Below are 25,144 nucleotides of genomic sequence, written 5' to 3' on the forward strand. Positions count from 1 at the left end.
GGCAGAATCAAATGATAGCATCATCGTTTCCTGGGGTGGGGGAGGCTGGCGTAGTGAAACCATGGCCCAGGGAATCTATAACCCTGGTTGCTATTGTGGATAGAAGGAGCTAGCTTGCTAAAATAATCATCATTAATTTTTAAAAAACAGTTTTTTTAGAAAACGCTTGAAGAAGTTCCCCAGTAAGATAGTAGTCAGTAAAATTGTAAGTCCCCAAACCAATGAGGCTAAGCAGCCTCCACGGCTTTAGATATTTAAAAAAAATAACAATAAATAAATAAGTAAATGAATTCTCTCAACATTCCAGAATTCAGGCTTCCCCAAGGAAAATCGCTACCACGGCTTTTCCGTTTCCTGCTTGCCTGCAGTCACCCCCACTTGCACACCATCAAGTAGCAACTGTAACTAAGAAACAGCGGGCTGAAACACCTCCTCCGTGCCAATAAGAAGGCCAAACATTAGCCTTTTGATCATCTCAATACCAAGAATAAATATCAATGTGTTTCAATTAGTGGCAAATTGGCAACAAAGCGGAAGGCTTTTCTTCTGTCCCAAAGAAGTGTGTGGTGGGGGGAGGGAGAGGGAAACAGAAGCTGTGGGCATGAATTGTACACGGCAGACCGGGCATTTTAATTTGTGGAATTGTGAATTATATCCCAATGCTAACTCGCCTTGTCCTGGGTTCCGTTCTCCGGCAATCTGTGGTTTTCAGCGTCCAGCCACCCAGGCAAACGGAAGCTGAACTACAGTTCATTCTTACGATTGAGCACAGATTCCCCTGGCTCAGGGATTAAAAGATAAAAAACAAATTATAAAAGTATCAGTAGAGAAAACATAGGGGAACTTTTCAATCATCTCGGAGTAGGAAAAATCTTTCTCGTCAAGAGTGAAAACACAGAGGCCGCGAAAGGAAAAGACCCATTTGACTATACAGAAATTTTAAACGTCTGCGAAATAAATTTGCAAGTGACAAACTCACAGTGGCGAACAACGAGACAGAAAGGCAAAGACGTAACGGAGCACAGAACAAAGAAACAGTAGCAATTCTCATCCCATTGAAAACCATTCAGTTTTACGTAAGAGAAGTGCAAACAAACGTAATGTCACCTCCGCCTATCAGGTGAGGAATTGTGACCGGGAAGTTGTGGAAAGGGCAGAGGAAACAGGCACCACTCTCTGCTATTCCTGGTGGGGCTGTAAATAGGTCCAACCACTTACCAGACCGCCTTCTAAATAACAAAATGTAGGGGTGCCTGGGGCGGGGCTCAGTCAGTTAAGCGCCCGACTTTGGCTCAGGTCATGATCTCGCGTTTCGTGGGTTCGAGCCCCACCGTCTCGGGGCCTGGGGCCTGCTTCGGATTCCGCGTCTCCCTCTCTCTCCGCCCCTCCCCTGCTCCCTCGCACTCTCTCTCTGTCTCTCAAAAATAAGTAAACATTTTTAAAAAATTAAAAAACACTCAGCTGGACACATATACATTTGTATATACTCAGAAACCTTCTGGAAGGATACACAGACAACTGCCTGTGAGGAGGGGGGAGCTGGGGGATTCAGGATGTGAGGGGGACTTAACTTTTCATGGAATCTCATTTTGTAATGTTTGCCTGTCACATGCTAATTAATAAAAACACAAGTTTCAGAACCATATATATGGTATGATCCCTCGCTAGTCAAAAGAATTGATATTTACATGTACGTATATTTGTTCATGCCTAGAAACTAGAAAAGTCTGGGATGACAGGCACTGACCATCGACATCATTGACCATGAACAACAAGATGCTGGAGAGGATTGGGGGCTGGGGCTGGGGGTGGGGGTGGGAGGGGGCAGTGGGAAGTGTCACTGGGAAAAACCAACAATGAGAAGTATACAGGTAGAAGGTGCTGTTTACAATAAACACAGGAAAGACAGGTTTTAAAACCTGGCAGACACTGGCTACAGAATTAAGCTGGTTAAGAATGGGCTTCATTAAGGAACATCAATTCCAAGAGCCGTAGAAGTTGGTGACTGTGTTTTGTGGGTTAGCAGCTGAAGAAAGGAATCACAGTTAATGCTACAGGAACCCTCAGAGCTCCCCTAAGCCAGTGAGGGTTCTCCGGCTTCTCCTGACCAGGAAACCGGCCCCGTGTGGCTGTCACCTGGCTGGTTCATGACCATGCAGGCCTACAGCCCAGCTCTTTCCGCTTTAGGTCAGGGCTTTTCCACCACATCATGTTGGGCCTGACCACCACACCTCCCGGGGGCTCCTCTACCCTGGCGCTCCCAGTACTGTCCCCACTTAACCTAGGCACCTCCCAGCATCCTGTTGAAAGCATTAACAACACTAGTAGTACTCATTCAGAATTTTCCCGGGGACCTCCTGCTAATCTGGAAAAGCTGGAAAATTCACCAATTAGGAACACCCTCCTTCTTTGTTTCATTTTTATTTTAATCTACTGAGAGAATGTGGCATAAGGGGGGGGGGGGAGGGAAGTAAAAGAAGAGATTAATAGCCCTTCTGCATAGCACGCTTCTTATATAGGGGTTGTTGTTAACAAGAGGTCTGAGAATCGTCCAGAAATGACCATACTACATGTATGCAGACTGATGGCAGCTGGGAGGAGTGAGGGTAGGAAAGAGGGCACACAGTCGGTGGCCACAGCTGGGACCTTCTTTTCCACCAGTCTGAGGAGTATAACCAAGGAAGGAAGGTCAGAGAACAGACAAAACCATAGTTCCTTGTCAACGGCTAGGCTGGTTTTTTACATGTAACTAAAGCCCCGTCATGGAGATGTCAGACTCTATGAAATCAGACGCGGACTTCATATTACCGGTACTCACTAACTACCGAAGGCTGAAGCCCAGCTTCTCTGCAGAAACTTTGTAAGTCCTTCATCTATTTATTTAATTTAATTTTTTTTTAGAGAGAGGGTGCAAGTGAGCGAGGGGGAGGGAGAGAAGCGGGCTTCCCCCAAAGCGGGGCTTATGTTTCCTGGAGCAAGGCTCCAGCTCTTGATAAGGACTTTAAATCTAAGATGAGGTTTAGCAGAGGTGTTGCTGGTCCCACTGGGTGCCCCGCCCCCACTCCGGCACCCTGATTTTCTCTTTATTTGATAGAAGGCTTAAGAATTTTGGCCAGTTTTGGGGCACCTGGGGTGGCTCAGTCAGGTAAGCGTCTGACTTCAGCTCAGGTCATGATCTCACGATTCATGAGTTCAAGCCCGATGTCGAGCTCTGTGTTGACAGCACGGAGCCTCCTTGGGATTCTCTCTCTCTCTCTCTCTCTCTCTCTCTCTCTCTCTCTCTCTCTCTGCCCCTTTCCCGCTCTGTATCTCAAAATAAATAAAAACAAACTCAAAAAAAAAAAAAAAAAAGAACGTTGGCAAGTTTTGCTTGCGAATTAATGGCTCTGGAGAAGGGAGAAATGTGCAGGGAATTATTTTTTGGTGACATAACGGCGGATCCCCAAGAGGACGGTCTACAGTCCTCGAGGCCAGACTTTTCTGGTTCCTGTACTATTTCTTCCTTTTCTCTTTCCTTTTAAAGTTGACAAACTCTACTGAGTATTTATTATGTTCCAGGCTGGGTCCTTAGCTTTCTCGAAGCACCGATCACAGGTTGCAAGTAATATTTTAATACTAGCATTATCTGTGTGCTTCGATAGGACCTCGTTACATGAATATAGACTCTGTAAGGACCACCTGTGAATTCCCCACGGTAGCTGGACTTCTTACAACAGCAACAAAAGACTAAGCAGCAGTTAATCTCCAAGGAGGGCTTACTACGTGCAAAGCACCTTCTGTGAATGTTCTTGAACCCTCAGCAGCCATTCTGTAATCCAGGTGTACTTTCGTTACCCCTATTTCACAGAAGAAGACAAACAAAAAAAAAAACAAAAACCAAGGCACCAAGAGATTAAGTAACTTGTCCAAGGTCACACAGTCAATGTTGAAAGCTACCTTTTATTCAACACCCACCAAGATGAGGGGCCAGTCCAGTGGGGTGCTTTATAAATAGATTTCCTCCAGCTTCTACACAAACCTTGCAAGGTGAGCATATTTAATTCTACTCTAGATTAGAGTAGAGGGTCTAGACAGGCTAAATTGCTCTCTGGCCTTGAGGAAGGGGCAGAGCTGGCCCTCAGCCTCAGTTCCGTCTGGTTCCAAAGCCAGCGTTCTTCCCACCACACCAACGGTGCCCAGATGTTTGGACTTCATGGAGCAGAAAAGTGTCCAAACAAATCGGGGGTGGCGGGAGACTTACGTAAAAGTTGCCAATTATACACCTTGCCAGGTATGGATATTCAAAAAAACCACAGCAGACCAAACTACCACCTATTTTTATTATCGTGGTGACAAAGCAAGGAGCTTTTTAACACGGAAGACTAGAAAGGACGTAAGAGAGCCTAAAGAAGAAAATCCCTACCGCCGTAAACACGATCTTACCCTCGCTCTTCTCGGTGAAAACTGTCACGGACAAGTAGAGTGTGCGAGAACCACAAGGGGCTCTCCCTAAAATCTACCGGGCTAGCCCCCCAACATCCGCATTCAGTTATGGTGATCACTGCAACCGTCTATCCATCTACCTATCTTCCTAGTTTTTTTTTTTTTTCCCCCCCAAAAAAAGACAAAGCGGAGAAAAGCTATTTAGGAGTGCTGGGTGGCTCAGTCGGTTAAGCATCCGACTCTGGATTTCGGCTCAAGTTGTGATCTCACAGTTGGTGAGTGCAAGCCCCCCACTACCAGTGCAGAAGAGCCTGCTTGGGATTCGGTTTCTCCCCATCCCTCTCTCTGCCCCTCCCCTGCTCACTCCCTCTCTCTCCAAATAAATTAAAAAGTTATTTATACTTTTGAAAAACTATTTCTATAGGACTTCTCCCAAGACACCAGAATACCTTTTTATACAGAACCCCTTTGTAAAGAGATTTTTAAATTCTCCTCAACTTAGTAAAGATGCTGCCTTTGAAAACCCAACAAAAAGACGAGCTCGCGTAAGGCCAAGTCTAAGAATAATTTTGCTACCACCTGACATTTCACACACAAGCCTCCCGTGGCACACGACTTTTCTCAACCAGAGAAGCAATGAATCGCTCCTGTCTCCAAGAAGCACTGTGAATAGAAATGAATGGTTTTCAGCAATTTGAAACTCTCTGGCTGCAGGACTTTAGTTTATGAATCGCAAACGAACCGATTCAAAAGCACAGGACTTTCATTTTAACTTCGCATCTCTTCTTGCCAGGAGAAAATACTTTTCCAAGAAAGAGCAACAATGTCTCAGGCCTTAACTCCATGAATTTAGCTGTTTGGAAGGCATGTGCTTAGGACTTATCTTTCTGGCAATCCCTGGTGTTCTTTGGAAAACTTCACAAACGCATAAATTTACGAAGTAAAGTGCCGTAAACTCTCAACTACCCAACGCGGTAAGGGAATGTGGTATTCGAATATTCACATTAAAAAAGTCACCCGGCATTAATTATGCCTCAAGAAAAGAAAGGCTTAAACTGTCACTCTGTTGGCGATTTACGGACAAAAAATTTTCTAAGAATTACAACATCATAAAGTATACCTAATAAAGCGCAGTGAACACTGTTTAATCTTTCTGATGATTAAGGAGGGCCCTGAGGATTTGCATTATAAACAGGATTTGTTTTGGCACTACAGCAACATGCCAATTAATAGGGAATTCTAGCTGAAGACAGGCCAGGTGACAGATGACTGTGTTATTTCTACTACGGTAGAATTCAGCTTTTAAACAACCGGCTTTGGGGCCAGACGGCCCTGCATCTGAGTCCAAGTTCTTCCACTCCCCGGCTGTGGGGTCTGGGGCAAGTTACTTAAGCTCTCAGATTCCTCTCCTCAGTGTAAAACACTCCCCTGCTGGGATGCGGGTTTTTTTTTTCCAGCTCCGTCCCTGACTTGGGGTGCAAAGGTTGGCCTGGCCTCACTACCTTTTTTTTTTTTTTTTTTTTTTGTAAAGAAAATAAGGATTCACCAACACAGACTAATAATATGAGGTTATTAGGACTCACAAGTGGCCACCTGACACATCTTAAATCTAAGGATAACTGCTATGGAATTATTTGAAATAGTTGCGAACAGAAAGGTCAAGGGAAGGGAAGAAGTGAGGAACAGAAAAAGAGTTAACAAGAGGCCTTCATACTAGAGAAACTACTTCCTTTCCATTCCATCAGCAGAAACGGTCTCCCTGAAAATACAGAGGTCTTGAGCGCCCCCATGAGGCGGGTGATCTGAATTCTGTCCTAGTAAGGGTTGTGTTTCGAGTAGAAACAGACCCAATCATTTGAAAAAATACCTAAGAAAGAATACTGTTACAGTCCAGTTGGGTTTTTTCTTTGTCCTACAAAATTCTAAATTATCTGCATTAACATCCTTAAGTACTTTCATAATGTATTTAATAACTCTGTTCAATATTTTAAAATATTTTTAGAGATTTTTAGTGCTTCATTCAGCAAATTGTGAGATGACCACAAAACCAAAGTCTAAGGGATTTCAAAAGATGGTCTGGCTGAAGGCATTTAGAACAAAGTCAAGTCCATTATTACTGCCACATGCTTCTCCATAACTAATAACCAGCAGGAATTACTAACAGTGAAAAAGGAGGGGTTCTTAATTTGTTTCTTTTTTTGCCCTATAGTTGAGCACATAAATATTATAAAATGAATAATAATAAGTTATGTTTATGGAAGTTACCAAGTCAATAGTTCTTAATATTATACCGTGAAGCAGTGATTTAGTTACCTTTTTAACACACATGCTTTAGGTAACAGCAAAATGAGTTTGCACACCTTACCTCACACGCAGACTTCCTGACACTTGGTACTCAAAGTAGAGAAAAGAGCCAAGCCGATTGGAAACTACCTGAGGTCTACATAACAGGACTCGTTGATTTTGATAAAATAAAAACTTTTTTATAATACTGTGCAGTAATAAACGATACCAGATAGAGGGTAAAGTTACAAAGTAAATGTATCAGACTATTCCAACTGTGTTGGGGCGCCTGGGCTCAGGTCATGATCTCACACTTTGCGAGTTCGAGCCCCACGTTGGGCTCTGTGCTGACAGCTCAGAGCCTGGAGTCTGCTTTGGATTCTGTGTCTCCCTTTCCCTCTGCCCCTCCCTCATTCACAGTCTGTCTGTCTCTCTCTCTCCCCCTTTCAAAAATAAATAAACATTAAGAAAAATTTTTTAAAGAACATTCCAACCATGTTAAAAAATAAGGCCCCTGTCCGCCTGGGTGGCTCAGTCAGTTGGACGTCCGACTTCAGCCAGGTCACGATCTCGCGGTCCGTGAGTTCAAGCCCCACGTCAGGCTCTATGCTGACAGCTCAAAGCCTGGAGCCTGTTTCAGATTCTGTGTCTCCCTCTCTCTCTGACCTTCCCCCATTCATGCTCTGTCTCTCTCTGTCTCAAAAATGAACAAACGTTAAAAAAAAAAAATTGAAAAAAAAAAAAAGGCCCCTGTTGTTTATTGAAATTAAACTTCTACTTGTAACCTTAGCGTGTTAATAATTGAATATTTGGAAAATCACGAGATTAATCTAAACGAACCTCCCTGTGTTAAAAAATAAGGCCCCTGTTGTTTATTGAAATTAAACTTCTACTTGTAACCTTAGCGTGTTAATAATATTTGGAAAATCACGAGATTAATCTAAATGAACCGCCTTGGTAGCATAAAGGGGGTTGCCCTTCAAGAAAATAATTGTTAAAACATTTTCTATGATTTTGTCTGAAAAGCAATATTCCTACCTTCTCCCATTTAAAATCAGGCAATAATCACCATTTCTTGAGCTACCAACATCTGGCTTTTTTGTATGAGCTGACAATTGAAGAAATGATGAGAGAAGACCACTTTGAGACTAGTTTTCAAGCCCAAAAAACTCAGGTTTAAAGGACTGGTTTAGGGGCGCCTGGGTGGCTCAGTCGGTTAAGCATCCGACTTGGGCTCAGGTCACAATCTTGCAGTTCGTGAGTTCGAGCCCCGCGTCGGGCTCTGTGCTGACAGCTCAGAGCCTGGAGCCTGCTTTGGATTCTTTGTCTCCCTCTCTCTCTGTCCCCTTCCCCGCTCATGCTCTGTCTCTGTCTCTCAAAAATAAATAAAAGTTAAAAAAAGATTTGAAAAAAATTCTAGGGGCACCTGGGTGGCTCAGTCGGTTGAGCGTCCGACTTCAGCTCAGGTCGTGATCTCACGGTCTGTGAGTTCGAGCCCTGCGTCAGGCTCTGTGCTGACGGCTCAGAGCCTGGAGCTGCTTTGGATTCTGTGTCTCCCTGTCTCTGTTCCTCCCCCCTCTTGCTCACACTCTGTCTCTCTCTCAAAATATATAAATCAATAAACATTAAAAAAAAAAGGCTTAAAAAATAAATAAAAAATAAAGGACTGGTTTAGGGAATGGGTCACATGGATTTTAAATTGATCAAATGATGAACTTCTAACAAAAAAAAAAAAGCTTCAATACTTGGCAGGGTCGGTGGGAGGTGGGGGTGATGGCCCAAGTTGCTTCAAGTAAATGCTCTGTTCCCCGCCCACACTTCCAAACCTCCCAAAACCAGGGGCGGGATCTGTGCTTTCCAAAGAACGTTAAAGCAAAGGAGTCACATCTCAGTAATCTACATAAACAGAAAAGAAAGAAAGAAAGAAAGAAAGAAAGAACCCCAAAGGTCTATGGTGGCTATTGGCATTGGCCTCTCAGAAAAGAAAATGGATCACTCAGAGCTCTGGAAAGTCCAGCATGATCCCAGCCCGGGATGATCACGGAAGGCCTCCTGTGGGAGCAGTGGCTCACCATCTTCGGGGCACGTGGCAGCGCAGGACTCTGGGCAAGGACAGCACCGACGAGAGCACTAGCTCTCTACACTGTCAAGGTCACACCCAAGAACGGCCACAGTACTTAATTCCATCAGTATATGCTCGCCTCGCCAGCATTTTCAGGGTAGAGCAGGGCAACAGACACTTAAAATAGAAATCGAGATCATAGGCAATATTTGGGAAACCAGGTCTTCCTCGAGCTATGGAAAAAAATCTGGGTGGCCCGGATTCCTTCCTTTCTCCAAATAAGACTGCTTTTTCCTCCCACTCTAGAGAAGAGGTGGAAATGTTTACATGGATACATCTGATGTGTTGACACAGCTCTTAGCAATAAGTCCTTCAAAAGGGCGATCTTTTCCTTCAGACTCTGCAACAAAGCTCTGATTGTCACGGTCAGCTGGAAAGAAAAGAACACATCCTAAGTATGCTAGTCCAGAGGTGGGGGAGCTACTAAAAACATCACGTAAACACATTATGATTCCTTCAAGGACCAGCTGGCAGATGCTTAACTTCCCAAGGACACCTTCAGGGTTCTAAGGTATCCAAATTTGGGTCCAGCCGCCCACCTGATGCTTGCATCCGCTGTATAAGGTGACCAACTGGAGAACCAGCCCATACCTGAGTAGACAGTGACGGGAAACCAACCCCTGGCCCTCACAGTCTGAATCCTGTCCCCTGAGCATCTACCCCATTCGCCAGTGAAAAAACCCAAGTGTCTTCAACCCCGCTTCAAATGACAAGACGTCAAGTCTCACTGCAATCCTGCCAGTCTGCTCTGAACACACTGGTTTACTTAAAACCCATTTAAAAGTTTTGTAGCAGTGTGTTCTTATAACGATGCTCACGACCCGTGACTCTTTTTCCAGGAGTGTATAGATTTTCTTAGTCATTCTACAAACCCAGAGGAAACTGCTGTTTGTGACTCTTGAGTGCTATGTTAAAGGATGGAGGAAGGTAGGGAGAGAACCTCTGGGGAACTGAGAAAATATGAAAACTGAAACTGCCCATGTAAATTAAATACAGCCAGCCACGCAGGAAATCAGAGATAGGTGTGAAAAGACAGACTAGCGCAGATTTCATCTGCTACCTTGTTCGAAGTAGCAATTACATAACTTCAGGGGAAGGCAGGACTCCCTCCCTAGGATTAGCAGGGTCACACACACTAAGGGAAAAACAGCAGAACAGTAGAGGCTGGCTGAGGGCTCACACACATCAAGCAACCCCCAAAGGTATCAGCAGCCAAGAAAAGTCTAACCTTAACTATTCTAATACCTCTGGGAACCACGGAGAAACCACCCACAGTGTTTATGAGGAAATACCACGGAGAGGAGATCGCCCCTCGTTCAAGAAGAGTAAAACAAACAAACATAGCACAATACACACACACACACACACACACACACACACACACACACATGCCCCAAACTGAAGAGCAGTCTACGAAATTAAAGCTCAAAAGCATTCAAGAGATCAAAGAGTATGTGGCCATTAAAAAGTATGACGGAAACCTCGATTTGTCGACATAGAAAGATAGCCAGCATAATTTATTAAAAGAGAAAAAAATCAAGTCCTAAAATGAAATGTCACCCACAGAGAAAAAAAAATCAATCTAAGAACTAAATACTTCAAAATGCCAAGGGCGATTATCTCTAAGTAGTGGATTTTTTTAATATTTTATAAGAAAAATGGTTACTTTTAAAACCAGGAAAAGTTTTCCATCATCATAATCTGCAAGAAACCTTCCAAAGCACAGAAAAAGATGGAGAGCCTAACTCATATTTTAAGCTAACACAACCCTGATAACAATCACTGACAGAGATACTGGGGAGTGGGGGGGGGGGTGGAGAGGGGACGGGGGAGAGAAAAAAAGAAAAAAGAAACCACACGCTAATCTCCTGTAAGGAGTATAAAATGCAAAAGTCTTTAAAAATATTAGCAAAACAAATTCAGAATTACGTTAAAATGACAACATACCATCACCAAGTAGAATTTATCCTAGTAATTTAAGAACAGTTTGATGTTAGAAAATCTAATACTAAATCTGACAGTGTTAATGGTTACAAACAGAACAACTGTATGATTGATACAGCACAGGGGAAATTAATTAAAAACAAAACAAAAAGAAAGAAAGAAAACTAAAAACGGAACATTACTACCTTAACCGTAATATTTTCCAACATTGGTCTAGAAGTTGTAACCAACGCAATAAGACAAGTTAAAGAAATACACAAGGGCTGGAAAGAAGGAGATGAAATCATCATGATATATAAATGGATAAGTCTATTTGGGAAAGTTAAGTGAATCCACTGACAAATTACTAAAAACCAGAGAAGAAGTCAGTCTGGTAATCAATCTTAAAATGGAAAAAAAAAAAAAAATCCAGGGCATTTCTAAATTTAAGTACTAGGTAGGGAGCATTTCTTTTCATCATTATTTTTAAACATCATTAACAACACCAACAAAACCTAAAAAACATCTAGCACCTGCCTGGCACATTGCAACCATGTAGTCAATACTGATGGAGGAGTGAATAAAAGGAAACACTCGATATTGTAAAAATGTAAGCATTCCCCAATTAATCTATGAATAAACTACACATCTATTCAAAGTCCCATGTGGAGTTCTCTTACTAGAAAAGAGGGTAACAGAGGCACAGGACAAATGAATTGTAATGAAGCCATGCGAAATTATTCTAAAACATAGATAAAGAGAAATTTAAAAGACAAGGAATATGTGTGATAGAGGGGCACTTCAACAATGAGATATTAAATCTTCATAAAAACTACAAGAATATGACGCTGGCAGTTAGTGAAAGCTTCACTAGTGTGACAGAACAGGAGGTCCAGGCGCAGTATGGCTGTGCAAAAATAAATTCAGTGAATGAAATACAGGATTATTTCATATCTTTTTTTTTATGTTTATTTTTGAGAGAGAGACAGAAAGACGGCAAGTGGGGGAGAGGCAGAGAGAGAGAGGAAGACACAGAATCCGAAGCAGGCTCTGGGCTCTGAGCTGTCAGCACAGAGCCCAATACAGGGCTCGAACTCATGAACCACAAGATCATGGCCTGAGCCAAAGCTGGATGCTCAACCCACTGAGTCACCCAGGCGTCCTGTGGATATTTCATATCTTGGGGGGGATGAGGTAAAGAATAATTCAGCAAATGGGAAAAAATAAAATTTGATGCCTACAACGTACCAAAATAAACTTCAAATATTTTAAAGATACATGTTTAAAAATAAAATAAAAACAGGGACGCCTGGGTGGCTCAGTTGGTTGAGCGTCCGACTTTGGCTCAGGTCATGATCTCACAGCCCGTGAATTTGAGCCCCGTGTGGGGCTCTGTGCTGACAGCTTGGAGCCTGGAGCCTGCTTTGGATTCTGTGTCTCCCTCTCTCTCTGCCCCTAACCCACTCACATTCTGTCTGTCTCTCTCAAAAATAAAATAAACATTAAAAAATAAAATAAAATAAAAACAGAAGGAAAGATTAAAGAAAATTTGGAAGATTAGATGAAATATTTAGATAATCTCTGGGTATGAAAGACCTCTCTCAGGGGCACCTGAGTGGTTCGTCAGTTGAGTGGTTGACGCTTCGACTCAGGTGATGAGCTCACGGTTTGTGGGATTGAGCCCATGATGGGTTCTGCTCTGATAGCATGGAGCCTGCCTAGGATTTTCTCTCTTCCTCTCTCTGCCCCTCCCCTGCTCACATTTGCTCTCTCTTTCAAAATAATAAATAAATTAAAAACAAAAGAAATAATAAGTTAGGTTAAGGACATATACTGGCAATTCACAAAGGAAGAAATATAAGTATCCAATAAATATATGAAAACAGGTTCAATGGCATAAATAACAAAAAAAGCATATTAAACTATTATATACTTGCGCCTAACAGAATGAGTAAGATTTTTAAAAGATAATTGGAATTGGGACAGAATTATATGTTGAAGAGGCTTAAAATTTTATACAACCTAAATCCAGAAAGTCTACATTGGGAAACTTTTCTACCATGGGCAATAATTTGGCCACACTGAAAACTCATTTATAATTAGAAATTAAGTACCCAAGAAGATTATACCACTTAAATGAATCAGAGGTCTAAATGTAAAAAAGTGAAACCATACGTTTATTAGAAGAAAACAGAAATGAATTCCCTTACATCCCAGAAATAGCAAAAGGTATGAGTGAAAATACAGAAGCAATTAAAGATCGCTAGCCAACTCTGTTTAAAAAATAATGCTTTCGGGGCGCCTGGGTGGCTCGGTCAGTTAAGCGTCCGACTTCGGCTCAGGTCATGATCTCACGGTCCGTGAGTTCGAGCCCCGCGTCGGGCTCTGTGCTGACAGCTCAGAGCCTGGAGCCTGTTTCAGATTCTGTGTCTCCCTCTCTCTCTGCCCCTCCCCTTTTCATGCTCTGTCTCTGTCTCAAAAATAAATAAACGTTAAAAAAAAATTTTTTTAAATAATGCTTTCACATGGCAGATGATATCCTAAGCAAAGCCAAACAACACATAATAAAGAAAATAAATTATAATATGTCACCAAGAACTAATCTCCATACTAGATAAGAAACTCTTGAAGACTAAAAAGACCAAAAATCCAATTTTTAATAAAGGGTTTTTTTTAACAAAAGAAGAACTTCTCAGAAAAATGTAAATGATGCTTAAACATGTGCAAACACACTTCACTTGATTCACACATGAAAGATGCACACTTGAAACGACACTGAAATACCATATCGCACTTATCAGATGACACCCTCTTGTTGGCCAGCCTGTGAAGAAACAGAAACTCGTGCACTGCTGGTCAAAGGGTGAGTAAGCACACCCCTGTGGACAGGAATTTGGTGGCAGGTGAAAAAAAATCACATCCACCCAGGTTCTGACAATTCACCCTTAAAAGACACCTCCGCAAATACCAAGGGGAGGAAGAACATAAAGCCATTTATTGTGGCGTTGTTCATAACGGCAAAACAGGAGAAATTATCTAAACTCCCATCCTTAGGCAGGTTAAATGGACTACGGCGTATCCGTGCAGTAGCACAACTATGTAGCCCTAAAGAACAGCGAAGATCTCGAAGAATTAATATGGAGAGATTACTACAACACGGTAGTAAATAAACAGAGCGAGATACAAAGGAGTATCTTATGGAAAAGAAAGAGAAATGAGAACACAAACACACGCTTATTTCTGCAAAAAGTAACAGAGGAAGAGGAAGCCAGAAATTAATGAAAATGATTACATGGAGAAGTACTAAAAATTAATATAATAAGCCCACAATTATATGGTCACTTTATCTTCTACAAAGCAGGAAAGAATATCCAATGGGAAAAGACAGTCTCTTCAACAAGCGGTGTTGGGAAAACCGAATGGCAACATGCAAAAGAATGAAACTGGACCATTTTCTTACACCAAACACAAAAACAAACTCGAAATGGATGAAAGACCTAAATGTGAGACCTGAAACCAGAAAAATCCTAGAAGAGAACACAGGCCATAGCAACCTTTCTCTAGATATGTCTCCCGAGGCAAGGGAAACAAAAGCAAAAATAAACTATTGGGACTACATCAAAATAAAAAGCTTCTGCACAGCAAAGTAAACAATCAAGAAACCTAAAAGGCAACCTACTGAATGGGAGAAGATACTTGCAAAGGACATATCCGATAAAGAGTCAGTATCCAAAATCAGTTCTATAAAGTTCTATAAAGAACTGATACAACTCAACACCCAAAAACCAAATACAGTAAAACCTTGGATTGTGAGTAACTCGTTCTACAAGTGATCCGCAAGACGAGCAGACATTTCTAATGAAATTTAACTTGATAAACGAGCAACGTCTCACAATACGAGTAGGATGTGATGCTGAATGTCGCATGATCACAACTGAGCCAATGGTTCTCTCTCGCTGTGGGATTGTGGGTCACTGGCTCCCACACTCAGATGCTCGGTCTCAGGCTGGAGTGTTTGGCAGAAATCAGTGATTTTTCAGAATGTTGGAAGGTGCCCACGACAGGCATTAGTGTATTTTTTGTCACTTCCAAGCATCTCTGGACAGTCCTTTGCTTTTCCATCCAAGAGTGAGCTTAGGAACGCTTTGCTCCATTCTAGGTCAGGCTGCCTGCAGATACAGACCCTTTCCTCTGCCTCCTTATTGCCCGTTATGCTAAATACAGTATAAGACTTTATTAATACCGTACTGTAGTCAACATCCGTCAGTGATAGTGAAAGTCGTCCCACACAGTAACCCTCCTCTCTTATCTCCCTCACACCACCACGAAGGTTTTTAAAAGTGCATGTTGTTTATTTTTCTTTATATTTTGTAGAATGAATCATCTGAGTTTCCACTATTTCTTATGGGGAAATTTGCTTTGATATACAAGTGCTTTGGATGACAAGCTTGTTTCCATAACGAATCATGCTCGCAAACCAAGGTTTTACTGTAATCCAATTTAAAAATGGGCAGAAGAGGGGCGCCTGGGTGGCTCAGTCTGTTGAGCATCCGACTTCAGGTCAGGTCATGATCTCACGGTCCGTGAGTTCGAGCCCCGCGTCGGGCTCTGTGCCAACAGCTCAGAGCCTGCAGCCTGCTTCAGATTCTGTGTCTCCCTCTCTCTCTGACCCTCCCCCGTTCATGCTCTGTCTCTCTCTGTCTCAAAAATAAATAAAACATTAAAAAAAAATTTTTTTAAATGGGCAGAAGACACGAATAGACACTTTTCCAAAGAAGACATCCAGATGGCCGACATACACGTGAAAAGATGTTCATCGTCACTCCTCCTCAGGGAACTACAAATCAAAGCCACGATGAGATATCGCCTCACACCTGTCAGAATGGCTAAAACCAACAACACGAGAAACAACAGGTGTTGGCGAGGACGTGGAGGAAAAGGAACCCTCGTGCACAGTTGGTGGGAATGCAAACTGGTGTAGCCACTGTGGAAACAGTATGGAGCTTCCTCAAAAGGTGAAAAGAGAACCACCATATGATCCAGTAATTGCACTACTGGGTATTTAACCCAATATAAACACACTAATTCAAAGGGATACGTGCGCCCCTATGTTTATTGCAGCTTTGTCTACAATAATCAAATTATGGAAAGAGCCCACATGCCCATTGATAGCTGAATAGAGAAAGCAGATGCAGTGGACATACACAATGGAATATTACTCAGCCATAAAAAAGTACGAAATCTTGGGGCATCCGGGTGGCTCAGTCGGTTGAGCATCCGACTGTGGCTCAGGTCATGATCTCACACTCATGGGTTTGAGCCCCGCATCGGGCTCTACGCGGATAGCTCAGAGCCTGGAGCCTGCTTCGGATTCTGGGTCTCCCTCTCTCTCTGCCCCTCCCCGGCTCGCACTCTGTCTCTGTCTCTCTCTCTCTCAAAAATAAATAAAAACGTTAAAAAAAAAAAAAAAAAAAAAAGGAAAGACAAACTCAGACTTAAGTGTCTGTGGTGGTGCCTGTGGTAGTACAGTGTCTGAGACTGTGTTCTGCAACCCCTAAGACAGACCCCATGAGCAAAAAGGTCTCCCTGTTCTGATTGCCGGAAAAGAAAAATACCAACTTGGAAGGGGAAAGGTTAGAGAGAAACCCGTGGTGTTGGGATCTGAATCGAAGGAGTTAGAGTGAACCCATGAGGGTCTGGAAAACACAGTTCCCCAGCCAAATCCTACCACTGCTTTTATACAGCCTGCAAGCTATATAAAATGCAAATTATTACATGTATTACATAGAATAAATGTAAAATGTCTAAAAGGCCATTTGGCAAGAACAGATTCTCAGAGAGGTGAAGGCCTCTTGTCCTGCAGAGCCCGAAAGATTTACTACCTGGGGCCTGAGCTGGACCAGGAAATTGTTAGACACTTTTACGGTTAAACGGGAGAAATTAAACGGGTGTCATGCTTCGTTTCGTCTCAGTTATAACGATTCACTGATTGACTGTAAGGTCAATGCAACGCCCGCCCGTAAGCTTCGCAGCCACACACACACACACACACACACACACACACACACACACACACACAGAGTCTCAGCAGTAGGAGGGTTTGCAGAGCTCAGAGCTCAGACAAACCATTCCGGGTCCTAATTCTCTCCTGCTCTCACCCTGATTGTATTTTCACCACTTCTTCCATGCTGATTTTGCTGTTGGATTTTCTCGGCGATGTCTTGTGCAATTTGGCAGGTGGCATCGTACGTGGAGAACCTGCATCGAAGGCATAAAGGAGAAGAATGCTTCAGGCTCTTTGAAAGCAACTTTCTGCATGACTTGCGCGCCACTTGTCAGTTCTAGCCACCAAGTCAAACGGGGAGGATGAGAATAGTGAATACAGCGACGCGTGTTGCTGTCATAGGAAATACTGTGTGAGCCGGGCTCCGTTCTGAATGCTCCGTTTGTAACAATTCGCTTCATCCGCACAAAAACACCAGGAGACGGGTACCGCTCCCATCGCCATCTTACAAGTGAGAAAATCAGCACAAACAGGTAGCAGGTCCACTTGGCCAAGTGGTACCGCCCACTGCAAACTACGTCCCCAACCACTTGTTCGAATTCATCCACTCACAGAACATCCGGCAAACATTTATGCAAGGGCTCCTCTGGGCTGAGCACGGTTCCAGGCACTGGACAGCAGGGCAGCGAACCGAATGGACAAAGTCCCTTATGCTCAAGGAGCATAAAATAAAGACACAGTATGTCCAGGGCTGGTAGGCGCTAACAAGAAAAATAAAGCAGGAGAAAAGAACAGAGAGTGAGGGGCAAGGTGAGCAAGCCAGCCAGGCAGGTATCTGGGGAAGAGCTTCACAAAACAGGAACAGCAGGTACTGTTTATCCTCCAACAAAATGCGCTGGGGACGCAGGACACCCCCTCCGGACATCTAAGCTCACAAGAACTCTCTGGAAACATTTGCCGAGCTTCTATTTGTTATTCAGAGTGTCGGGAGGCTTTGAAAAATCCACAATAAATTCCCCGGGGTCCCTTATTTTTTCCTTCTGGGACAGCCTTTTCGCTTCCTATTTGTTCTACAGAGAACAGCTAAGTACACCTTGTATCTCTCCTACCAGGTGGCCCTGCTCTGCAGAGGAGGGACTAGGGCTGTCCTAGCACAAACTAGGGAAAACTGCTGTTTGCCCCCATGTCCCCATTTCTGCTTGAAATAGTAAATGATCCGTTTCTTAAAAATCTTTGAACTCCCACACATTACTCATCCACTGAGGGAACTCAGCAAATGTGTTTTTCAGTAACGGCAAAAAAAAAAAAAAAAAAAACAAAAAAAAAAAAAAACAAAAAACCAATCTCACGTCACTTCCCTTAGCAATCTTACTAGAGTAATTACGGCGATGGGTAACAAACTGAGTACCTGATCTGGGCCAGGTCCTACTTCTAATCTCATGAGGTGGGATCTCTGACAATGCCCCACTCTACGCTGAAGGAGCATCACGCGTGTATGCCTGTGGAAGTGTGTGTATGTTCATGCGTCCAAGAAAAGAGCAAGTAACACGACACGTAGTTAAGAAAATAGGAGGGGAGCTGATAAGGAAAACAGGGTCCTGATTCCCAGCTTTACCACATTTCTCCTTTTCCCCTCCATACTGTCACCTCTGAAAAGAGAGGAGCACAGACAGGTCTGGCTCTGTGGTCCCAGACCAGACCTATGGAAATCGATAATAAGGTATGATACACTGCCTAACAACCACAGAGCCTAAATGGTAAGTACTCCTGGAGTTTGGGAGGGAGAGAAAGTAGTGTCGGCGGAGGCACTCGGACTGGACAGGGCTGGGCCACGAGGTGACACCCTGGGCTGAATAGCGAGGTTGAAGCAGGAGGGAGGGGCACATTCGGCTGAGCAGCCCTGGGTAAGAGGGTAAGGTATAAAAGAGGACAGATGCGTGGAAGCTAGTTTCTGCGGAGCCTTGAACACCAGAATTATCAGGGGAGGCTTTTGAAAAAAGAGGACGTTGGAGCTGTAGGGGATACTCTGGCATACCGACTGAGCCCCTGAAGAGGTTCTAGGAAATGCAGAAGGCCAAAATCCCAGATGTTTTGCTTCCAATCTTTACGTTCCCACATTAGCCTTGGAGAGTGCTAGTTCTGAAACTCTGCTACATGCTGGGATCACCAGGGAATCTTGAAACAACAACACAACCGATTCCTGGCTCCCAAACCCAAGCATCCTGCTTAAACGGGAATGGTTTAATTATTATTTTTTTTTAATGTTTATTTTTGAGACAGAGACAGACATATTGTGAGCAGAGGAGGGACAGAGAGAGAGGGGGACACAGAATCTAAAGCAAGCTCCAGGCTCCAGGCCGTCAGCATAGAGGCCGACGCGGGGCTCGAACTCACAAACCACGAGACGGTGACCTGAGCCGAAGTTGGACGCTTAACCGACTGAGCCACTCAGGCGCCCTGGGAATGGGGTTTGACCTGAACGCGAGGAGTTGTCAAAACTCCCCCTGGTGTTCCTACCTGGAGCAAAGTTTGAGAACCACAAGCACAGAGGTCATGGGCAGCCTCATCACAGTATCAAACACACGAGTACCTAATGTAGTAGTTGAGGGGCACCTGGGTGGCTTAGTCAGCAGGGCCTCTGACTCTTGATTTCAGCTCAGGCCATGATGTCGTGGTTCATGAGTCCAGCCCCGTGTCGAGCTCTGCACTAATGGCACAGAACCTGCTGGGATTCTTGGCTCTCCCTCTCTCTCTGCCCCCTACCCCACTTGTGCACACACGCTCTCTCTCTCAAAATAAATAAACATTTAAATAAATAAATAAAGTACTACTTTAGGAAAACTAACCTGCACTCATTTACATAAATGGCTGGGAACGAGAGAGGAGTGGCAGGAGCCCAGAAGACTCCCATTCCATAACTGGTCACCAGTATCTCCTGTCTGCAAGGCACACAACTAAAAACATGGGGGGGCCAAGGCAGAAACAGACAGCATGAAAGAACTGCCAGGGGCGCCAGGGGGGGCTCCATCGGTTAAGCGTCCGACTTCGGCTCAGGTCATGATCTCGCAGTTGGTGAGTTCGAGCCCCGCGTCGGGCTCTGTGCTGACAGATGGGAGCCTGGAGCCTGCTTCGGATCCTGTCTCTCTCTCTCTCTCTCTCTCTCTCTCTCTCTCTGCCCCTTCCCTACTCACACTCACTCTCCCTCTATCTCTCTCAAAAAATTAAACGTTACCAAAAAAAAAAAAAATGTTTTAAAGAGATGCCAGAGGCATTTGAAAGAAAAACCAAATATTCAATAATCAGATAGGAGGAGGGCAAGAAAAAGTGGATGATTGGAGTTTTCAGGCCCAAGGGACACAGAGGATGGTGATGCCACAGCACAGACCGAAGACCTGAAAAGGGGAACACGCAGGAAGTCCCCTGTTCTACCACAAAAACACTGAATGCACAGTTAAATTCATACACACGTAAGATTTACTTAAAAAAAAACAAAAACCTGGGGAAAAATGATGTGCAAGGCAGAAATGATACAAGTATGGCAGAAGGCTGGTAATTATAGGACCTGGGTGAGGAGTACAAAGGGGGTCGTTAGACTATCCCTCTCTGTATATTCTTTTACCTTCCACAACATTTTTGAGAATAGACCAAAAAGAAAAAAGAAAAGACCGACCAGAATACAAAACCGTTAAGGTCTGTTTAACTCTAACTCTTCCAGGAAGGGTGCATCGCCAACACACAGGTTGCCCTGGCAGGAAAGCTAATTAGCTTCAGCAAAGAACCTGTTCAGAGACAGTCATCCTATTAAAAAGGGAGCCTACTGCTTGCTTTGATGCGCCGGTAAAGCAGTCACGGCTCTATGCCATGACTGACCAGCCGAATACCATTCAGGAGTAAAGCATCATTGATGTACGATTGTCAACAGCACGAACAGAAGGCTGCATGTAGCCAAGTCTGTTTTTATAAGGTTTTCAAAGTCCCGTTCCATACTCCCTCCTACCCTCCTGACCAGCAACCCACTTTGCAACGGAGCTAAGTTACCAGCACAGCACAGCTTCCACCTGTTTCATAGTCAGCGGACAAATGAGAAAGCCACGGAATCAAACTACCTGAGAGCAACGGGAAAAGTCATAAATGCGTTTTCAGCATGAACTGGGGAAGGGGCTTGGGGCCCAAGGACAGCTTCCATCAATCTAAATGGATTATCACCTCTGAGCTCTATTTCCTACCTTATGTGTAAAGTGAGGGGGTCAGCTTCCAGGAAGTGGAGGGCAACTTAGCAAAACGTTATCAAGGGCCTTAAAAATGTTCATATCCTTGAACCCAACAGTTCACTTCCAGGAAGTGAGCCGAGGAAGTAAGAGATGGAACAAAGGGGCTGTCTCTGCAACAGTTAAACAAAACAAACTCTAATATTACAAAGAGGTACAAAAGAGGGAAATAATTTTGGTTATTCATATGATGCACTATTATGTACCATTAAAAAAATCCTGTTTTGGGGCGCCTGGGTGGCTCAGTCGGTTAAGCGTCCGACTTCAGCTCAGGTCGCGATCTCGCGGTCCATGAGTTTGAGCCCTGTGTCGGGCTCTGGGCGGATGGCTCAGAGCCTGGAGCCTGCTTCTGATTCTGTGTCTCCCTCTCTCTCTGCTCCTCCCCCGTTCATGCTCTGTCTCTCTCTCTCTGTCTCAAAAATAAATAAACGTTAAAAAAAAAATTTTTTTTTTTTTTAGTAAATACTTAATGACACAGGGAAACGTTCCCTGCTTTGTCAAACATGCAGGTTTCCCTCACTATCCAAAAGTAGTCTTCCAATGAAACCTTTCATAAGGCAAAATGGGGTATAAAGCAAAAGGGCAGTGACCACTAATTTATACAGAAAAATTTTTGAGCTTTCTCAGACCCCCAAAAATGACCTCTCTTGGTTTTTTCTGGTACCTTAAGGCACATCTTGCTAACAGGTGCACAAAATAAACCAAAAAAAAGCGCACAAGTTTTCACAGACACAGCTCAAAGCTATCACAGTCTGATGCTGTCATGCTGAGTATGGCTCCCAGGGAAGGAGCTTGGCGGGGTCACTCTGCTGGTTGGGGTGCACAATGCCCCTAAGACAGCTTGCTGCAAAATAAACGCTGAATGCTATTTTCGCTTTCCGCATTTTTTTCATAAAAGCAAAAACCCCCTTCAGATTTCTTTTGGTTAGAGAAAACAGGAACTAAGGTAGGTCTTTCCTAAAAGCAAAGTGGCATAAGGTGAAGTTTCAAAAAGCCACGGACGCTTGTATATGTATCATTATATGTACATACACACGCATATTATATAAACTAATGTATTCATTTTAAAAATCAATAATGGCTATCATTCCATATGACAAAGTTGAAGATGTTTCTCCCCTCTGCAAATATTCAGTACTTCCGAAATTTTCTATCAGGGTGTATACAATTGTTAAAACTTGGTGGGAAAAAATTAGCGTTAAATCAAGTAAGCCATTGGCCAGGTCACCCAGATCCCAGAGCGTGCTAACTTTGATCTTGCACACCATTCTCCTGGTAGCCATCCTGCCTACAACTTCAACAATTGTAAATTCTACCAGAAATATTAACCTAAAACATAAAGTCCAACAAGAACTTTACAGAGTTATATAACACGCTTTTCATTATGAAACAAAAAAAAAGTCAAGTCCGATATGCCATAGCAATATGTTCCTTGGGGTCAGTACTTGTGTCTGTCGTCATTGAGTCCTTGGGACTCAATTGTGGAGGGAATGACCCTTACCAGCTATTGTTCTGCTGCAGAAGTTGCAGCAGAGGAAAACAGCCTTCGTGACTCTGACTCCTGTAAGGGTTAAATGCCTTATAAACAAATGCGTAATTTCCCTCCCTGATTCCGGTAAGTTTTTTTTGAAGGGCCCACAAGATCTAAGTCCTAGAGCCAGCTGGTGACTTAACTGGCGGGTGACCATGCATTCTGAACCTCGGCTTCTCCGCCTGTGAAGGGGCCGGGGGTGGGGGTCACCAGATGGACCGGCATTGCACGAAAAGGTTACTTGGACTTCACTTTCCCGAGAGCCCAGGGAAGCCAGCACCAGCCACCTCCACAGCCAGGACGGGCGGGAAATCTCCCCAGATGCAGCCGAGAAGGGCTGAAGGCATGTTCCGGGGTTCGGCACAAGCCCGCAGCTCCCCGGGGTCCCCCCCCCCCCCGCCCCGTCCGGGGCCGCCCCTGCGAACACCGAGGGTGGCGGGACACGGCAGGGTCTCCCTCGGCAGGGGAAGGGGCCCCGCTGCCCCTCCCCTCTTCCCGAACGTTCCCCGGCCCCAGAGCCTGGCGACCGCCGGCTCCCCGGAATCCCGGCCTCCCTCGCGAACCCCTCCGCGCGGCCGCCCTCACCCCGGGCTCACCAGGGGTCCGGGGCCATCGCGCTGTCTCCGCCCGCCTTCGGACACTTCCTGCTCGCGGCAGCTGACTACGGCGGCCCGCGCGGCTCACACCCCGCGGTTCGGCCCGGGCGCGACCGGAACCTCCCGTTTCCCCCGGTGCGTGTGCGCTGCGGCCTCCAAGGTAGGGAAGCCACCCCCCCCCACCCCCCCACCAGCAACCCTTAGGTCGGCGCGAACAGCCCGGCGCAATTAAAATAAAACTTTTGGACAAAAATCGAAGCATTTTCCCGGGAAGGTGGAAGCATCTCAAGCCCTCCGGCAGTTACCCGAAGTTGCAACCCGCTTCAAACAAAAAACACACAAAAACTGGACTGTGGGCATAGTTGCACAGCTGTGTACATTAACTAAACCTCAGAGTGAGTTTTATACGTAAAGTTATACCTCACTAAAACTTAAAAAAAAAAAAATTGTTAATCCTGCTTCAAACAAAGGACCCAAAGAATGGCAATTATAGATTGTCTTATAGCACCCTTCCCTAAATGGCACTCGGTGATTGGTTATGCGGTTACGAAAAGAGTCCGTAGGGGCAAACGTGCAGCCAGTGCCCCTAAATTTTCAGGGAAATTGGGAGGAAAAGGAGCCCTCTCTGCTTCCGCAGCGGGAGCTCAGGGCTCAGCAGCCGGGAGCGTGCGCGGGCCTGGGCCCGGCGCGCATGCGCGCGTCCGTTACCATACCGACCAGGAGACGCTGCGCGGCCCGAGGCAGAGAGAGGGAGCGCCTGGTGTCCAGGGAATGGAGAACCAAATTCCTCCCAAGGCCGAGGTGGCCGAGGTGGCCGAGCTGGAGCTTGAGGCCGCGATCGGCTTCAATGGTGAGGCCTCGGACGTGTCTGGGCGGGGGGTTGCAAGCCCTGGGGACGAGTAGCGCAAACAGGGACCGTGGGACACCGGGTGGCACCTGGAAGGCAGCGGGACCCTGGCAAGGGCCAAATTCTCTCCCGCCCCCAAGGCCCTGGGGAATCACATCCTCGCCCCAGACCTCAAAGACCGGGATGGTTTCACAGCACCTAAGAGGGACAAGTGCCTGCTCACGGGACCGAAGCATGCATGAGTAAGGGTGGTCGTAACCCATCTCCCCCTGGTCAGCTCTGCCCTGGCCCTGTGACCCCGCGAGCCCCCGCAGCTGCCTGCCCCTGGGTAACCGCGGGGTGGCTGAGTCCTGTTCGGCCCCTGGGCACAACTACCAGAACCCCAGCTGATGTGCCCATGAGAATGGGCTGGGGACCGAACGTGGCAGTGAGCAGCCGTTTTAGGGGATGATCTTGTCCCCTAACCCGGAGAAGGACCCTAACACTGAGGGTGTCAGGGGAGGCTGTGGAGGCGGGGAGATGCTTCTGTCCTGGAGGCCTGGCGGTTCTGCTCACACCTTATTTATGACTGCCTGATAGTTTGAACATGAAGGGGGGTAATGCTCTTTGTTTTTGTGTGTGAAGGAAGGAAACAAGCGCGTTACATTTAGAAAAAGCAAACTTTTTTTTTAAAGTGTGTTGTGCTGCCCGAAAGTTTTAAAATTGTAATATTGCACACCAGAACTGTCAATGGCTAAAGCTTTAGGCACATTCTGGAGCCTAGAGCTTGCCTCTTCGTGTTAGTTTAACAGTCTCTTATAGATAGTGGACACTTCTTAGTACATCTGAGATATCGGCCATCTTTAGAGCTGGTGGCAAGGTCATTGGTAAAGGAAGTGAGTGACCGCTGGTGAGTGCAGGGGGTCAGTGCAGAACCTCGAACACAGCGCTCTGCAACTGAATTCATGATGGTTTATGGAGCCCTAAGAGTAAATATATGGGGGCGACCTGGTGACTCAGTTAGTTAAGCCTCCTACATTGGCTCACATCATGATTTATTTCCGGGTTCGTGAGTTCAAGCCGCAGTACCCGGCTCTGCAATGCCGGTGCTGGGTCTGCTGGGGATTCTCTCTCTCTCCTTCTGTCTCTCTCTTTAGCTAAAATAAACT

The 25,144-nt window shown here is 45.0% G+C and overlaps 2 protein-coding genes across 4 annotated transcripts in view; one reads left to right on the forward strand and one right to left on the reverse strand.

Moving 5' to 3' along the window:
• STX8 (syntaxin 8) overlaps nucleotides 1–23,800 on the reverse strand; it is a 255,952-nt gene extending 232,152 nt beyond the window's left edge. Inside the window, exons 1-3 of one of the 3 annotated variants that reach the window (XM_043583107.1) lie at nucleotides 23,150–23,800; nucleotides 16,909–17,008; nucleotides 9,103–9,197 (exon numbers count right to left, since the gene is read on the reverse strand). In XM_043583107.1, coding sequence (XP_043439042.1) covers nucleotides 9,103–9,197; nucleotides 16,909–17,008; nucleotides 23,150–23,166 — 212 coding nt within the window. In that variant the 5' untranslated portion in view covers nucleotides 23,167–23,800. Of the gene's footprint in view, nucleotides 1–9,102; nucleotides 9,198–16,908; nucleotides 17,009–23,138 lie in introns of all 3 variants that reach the window. The other 2 variants (XM_043583106.1, XM_043583108.1) reach the window with 2 other exon arrangements.
• A 72-nt stretch (nucleotides 23,801–23,872) lies between these two features.
• Nucleotides 23,873–25,144, forward strand: part of CFAP52 (cilia and flagella associated protein 52) — a 44,260-nt gene continuing 42,988 nt past the window's right edge. The window contains 1 exon segment of the mRNA XM_043583105.1: nucleotides 23,873–23,999. Within this exon segment, the coding sequence (XP_043439040.1) occupies nucleotides 23,921–23,999 (79 nt within the window). The 5' untranslated portion in view covers nucleotides 23,873–23,920.

This window comes from Prionailurus bengalensis, chromosome E1, assembly GCF_016509475.1.
Source record: "Prionailurus bengalensis isolate Pbe53 chromosome E1, Fcat_Pben_1.1_paternal_pri, whole genome shotgun sequence".
Lineage (NCBI taxonomy): Eukaryota > Metazoa > Chordata > Mammalia > Carnivora > Felidae > Prionailurus > Prionailurus bengalensis.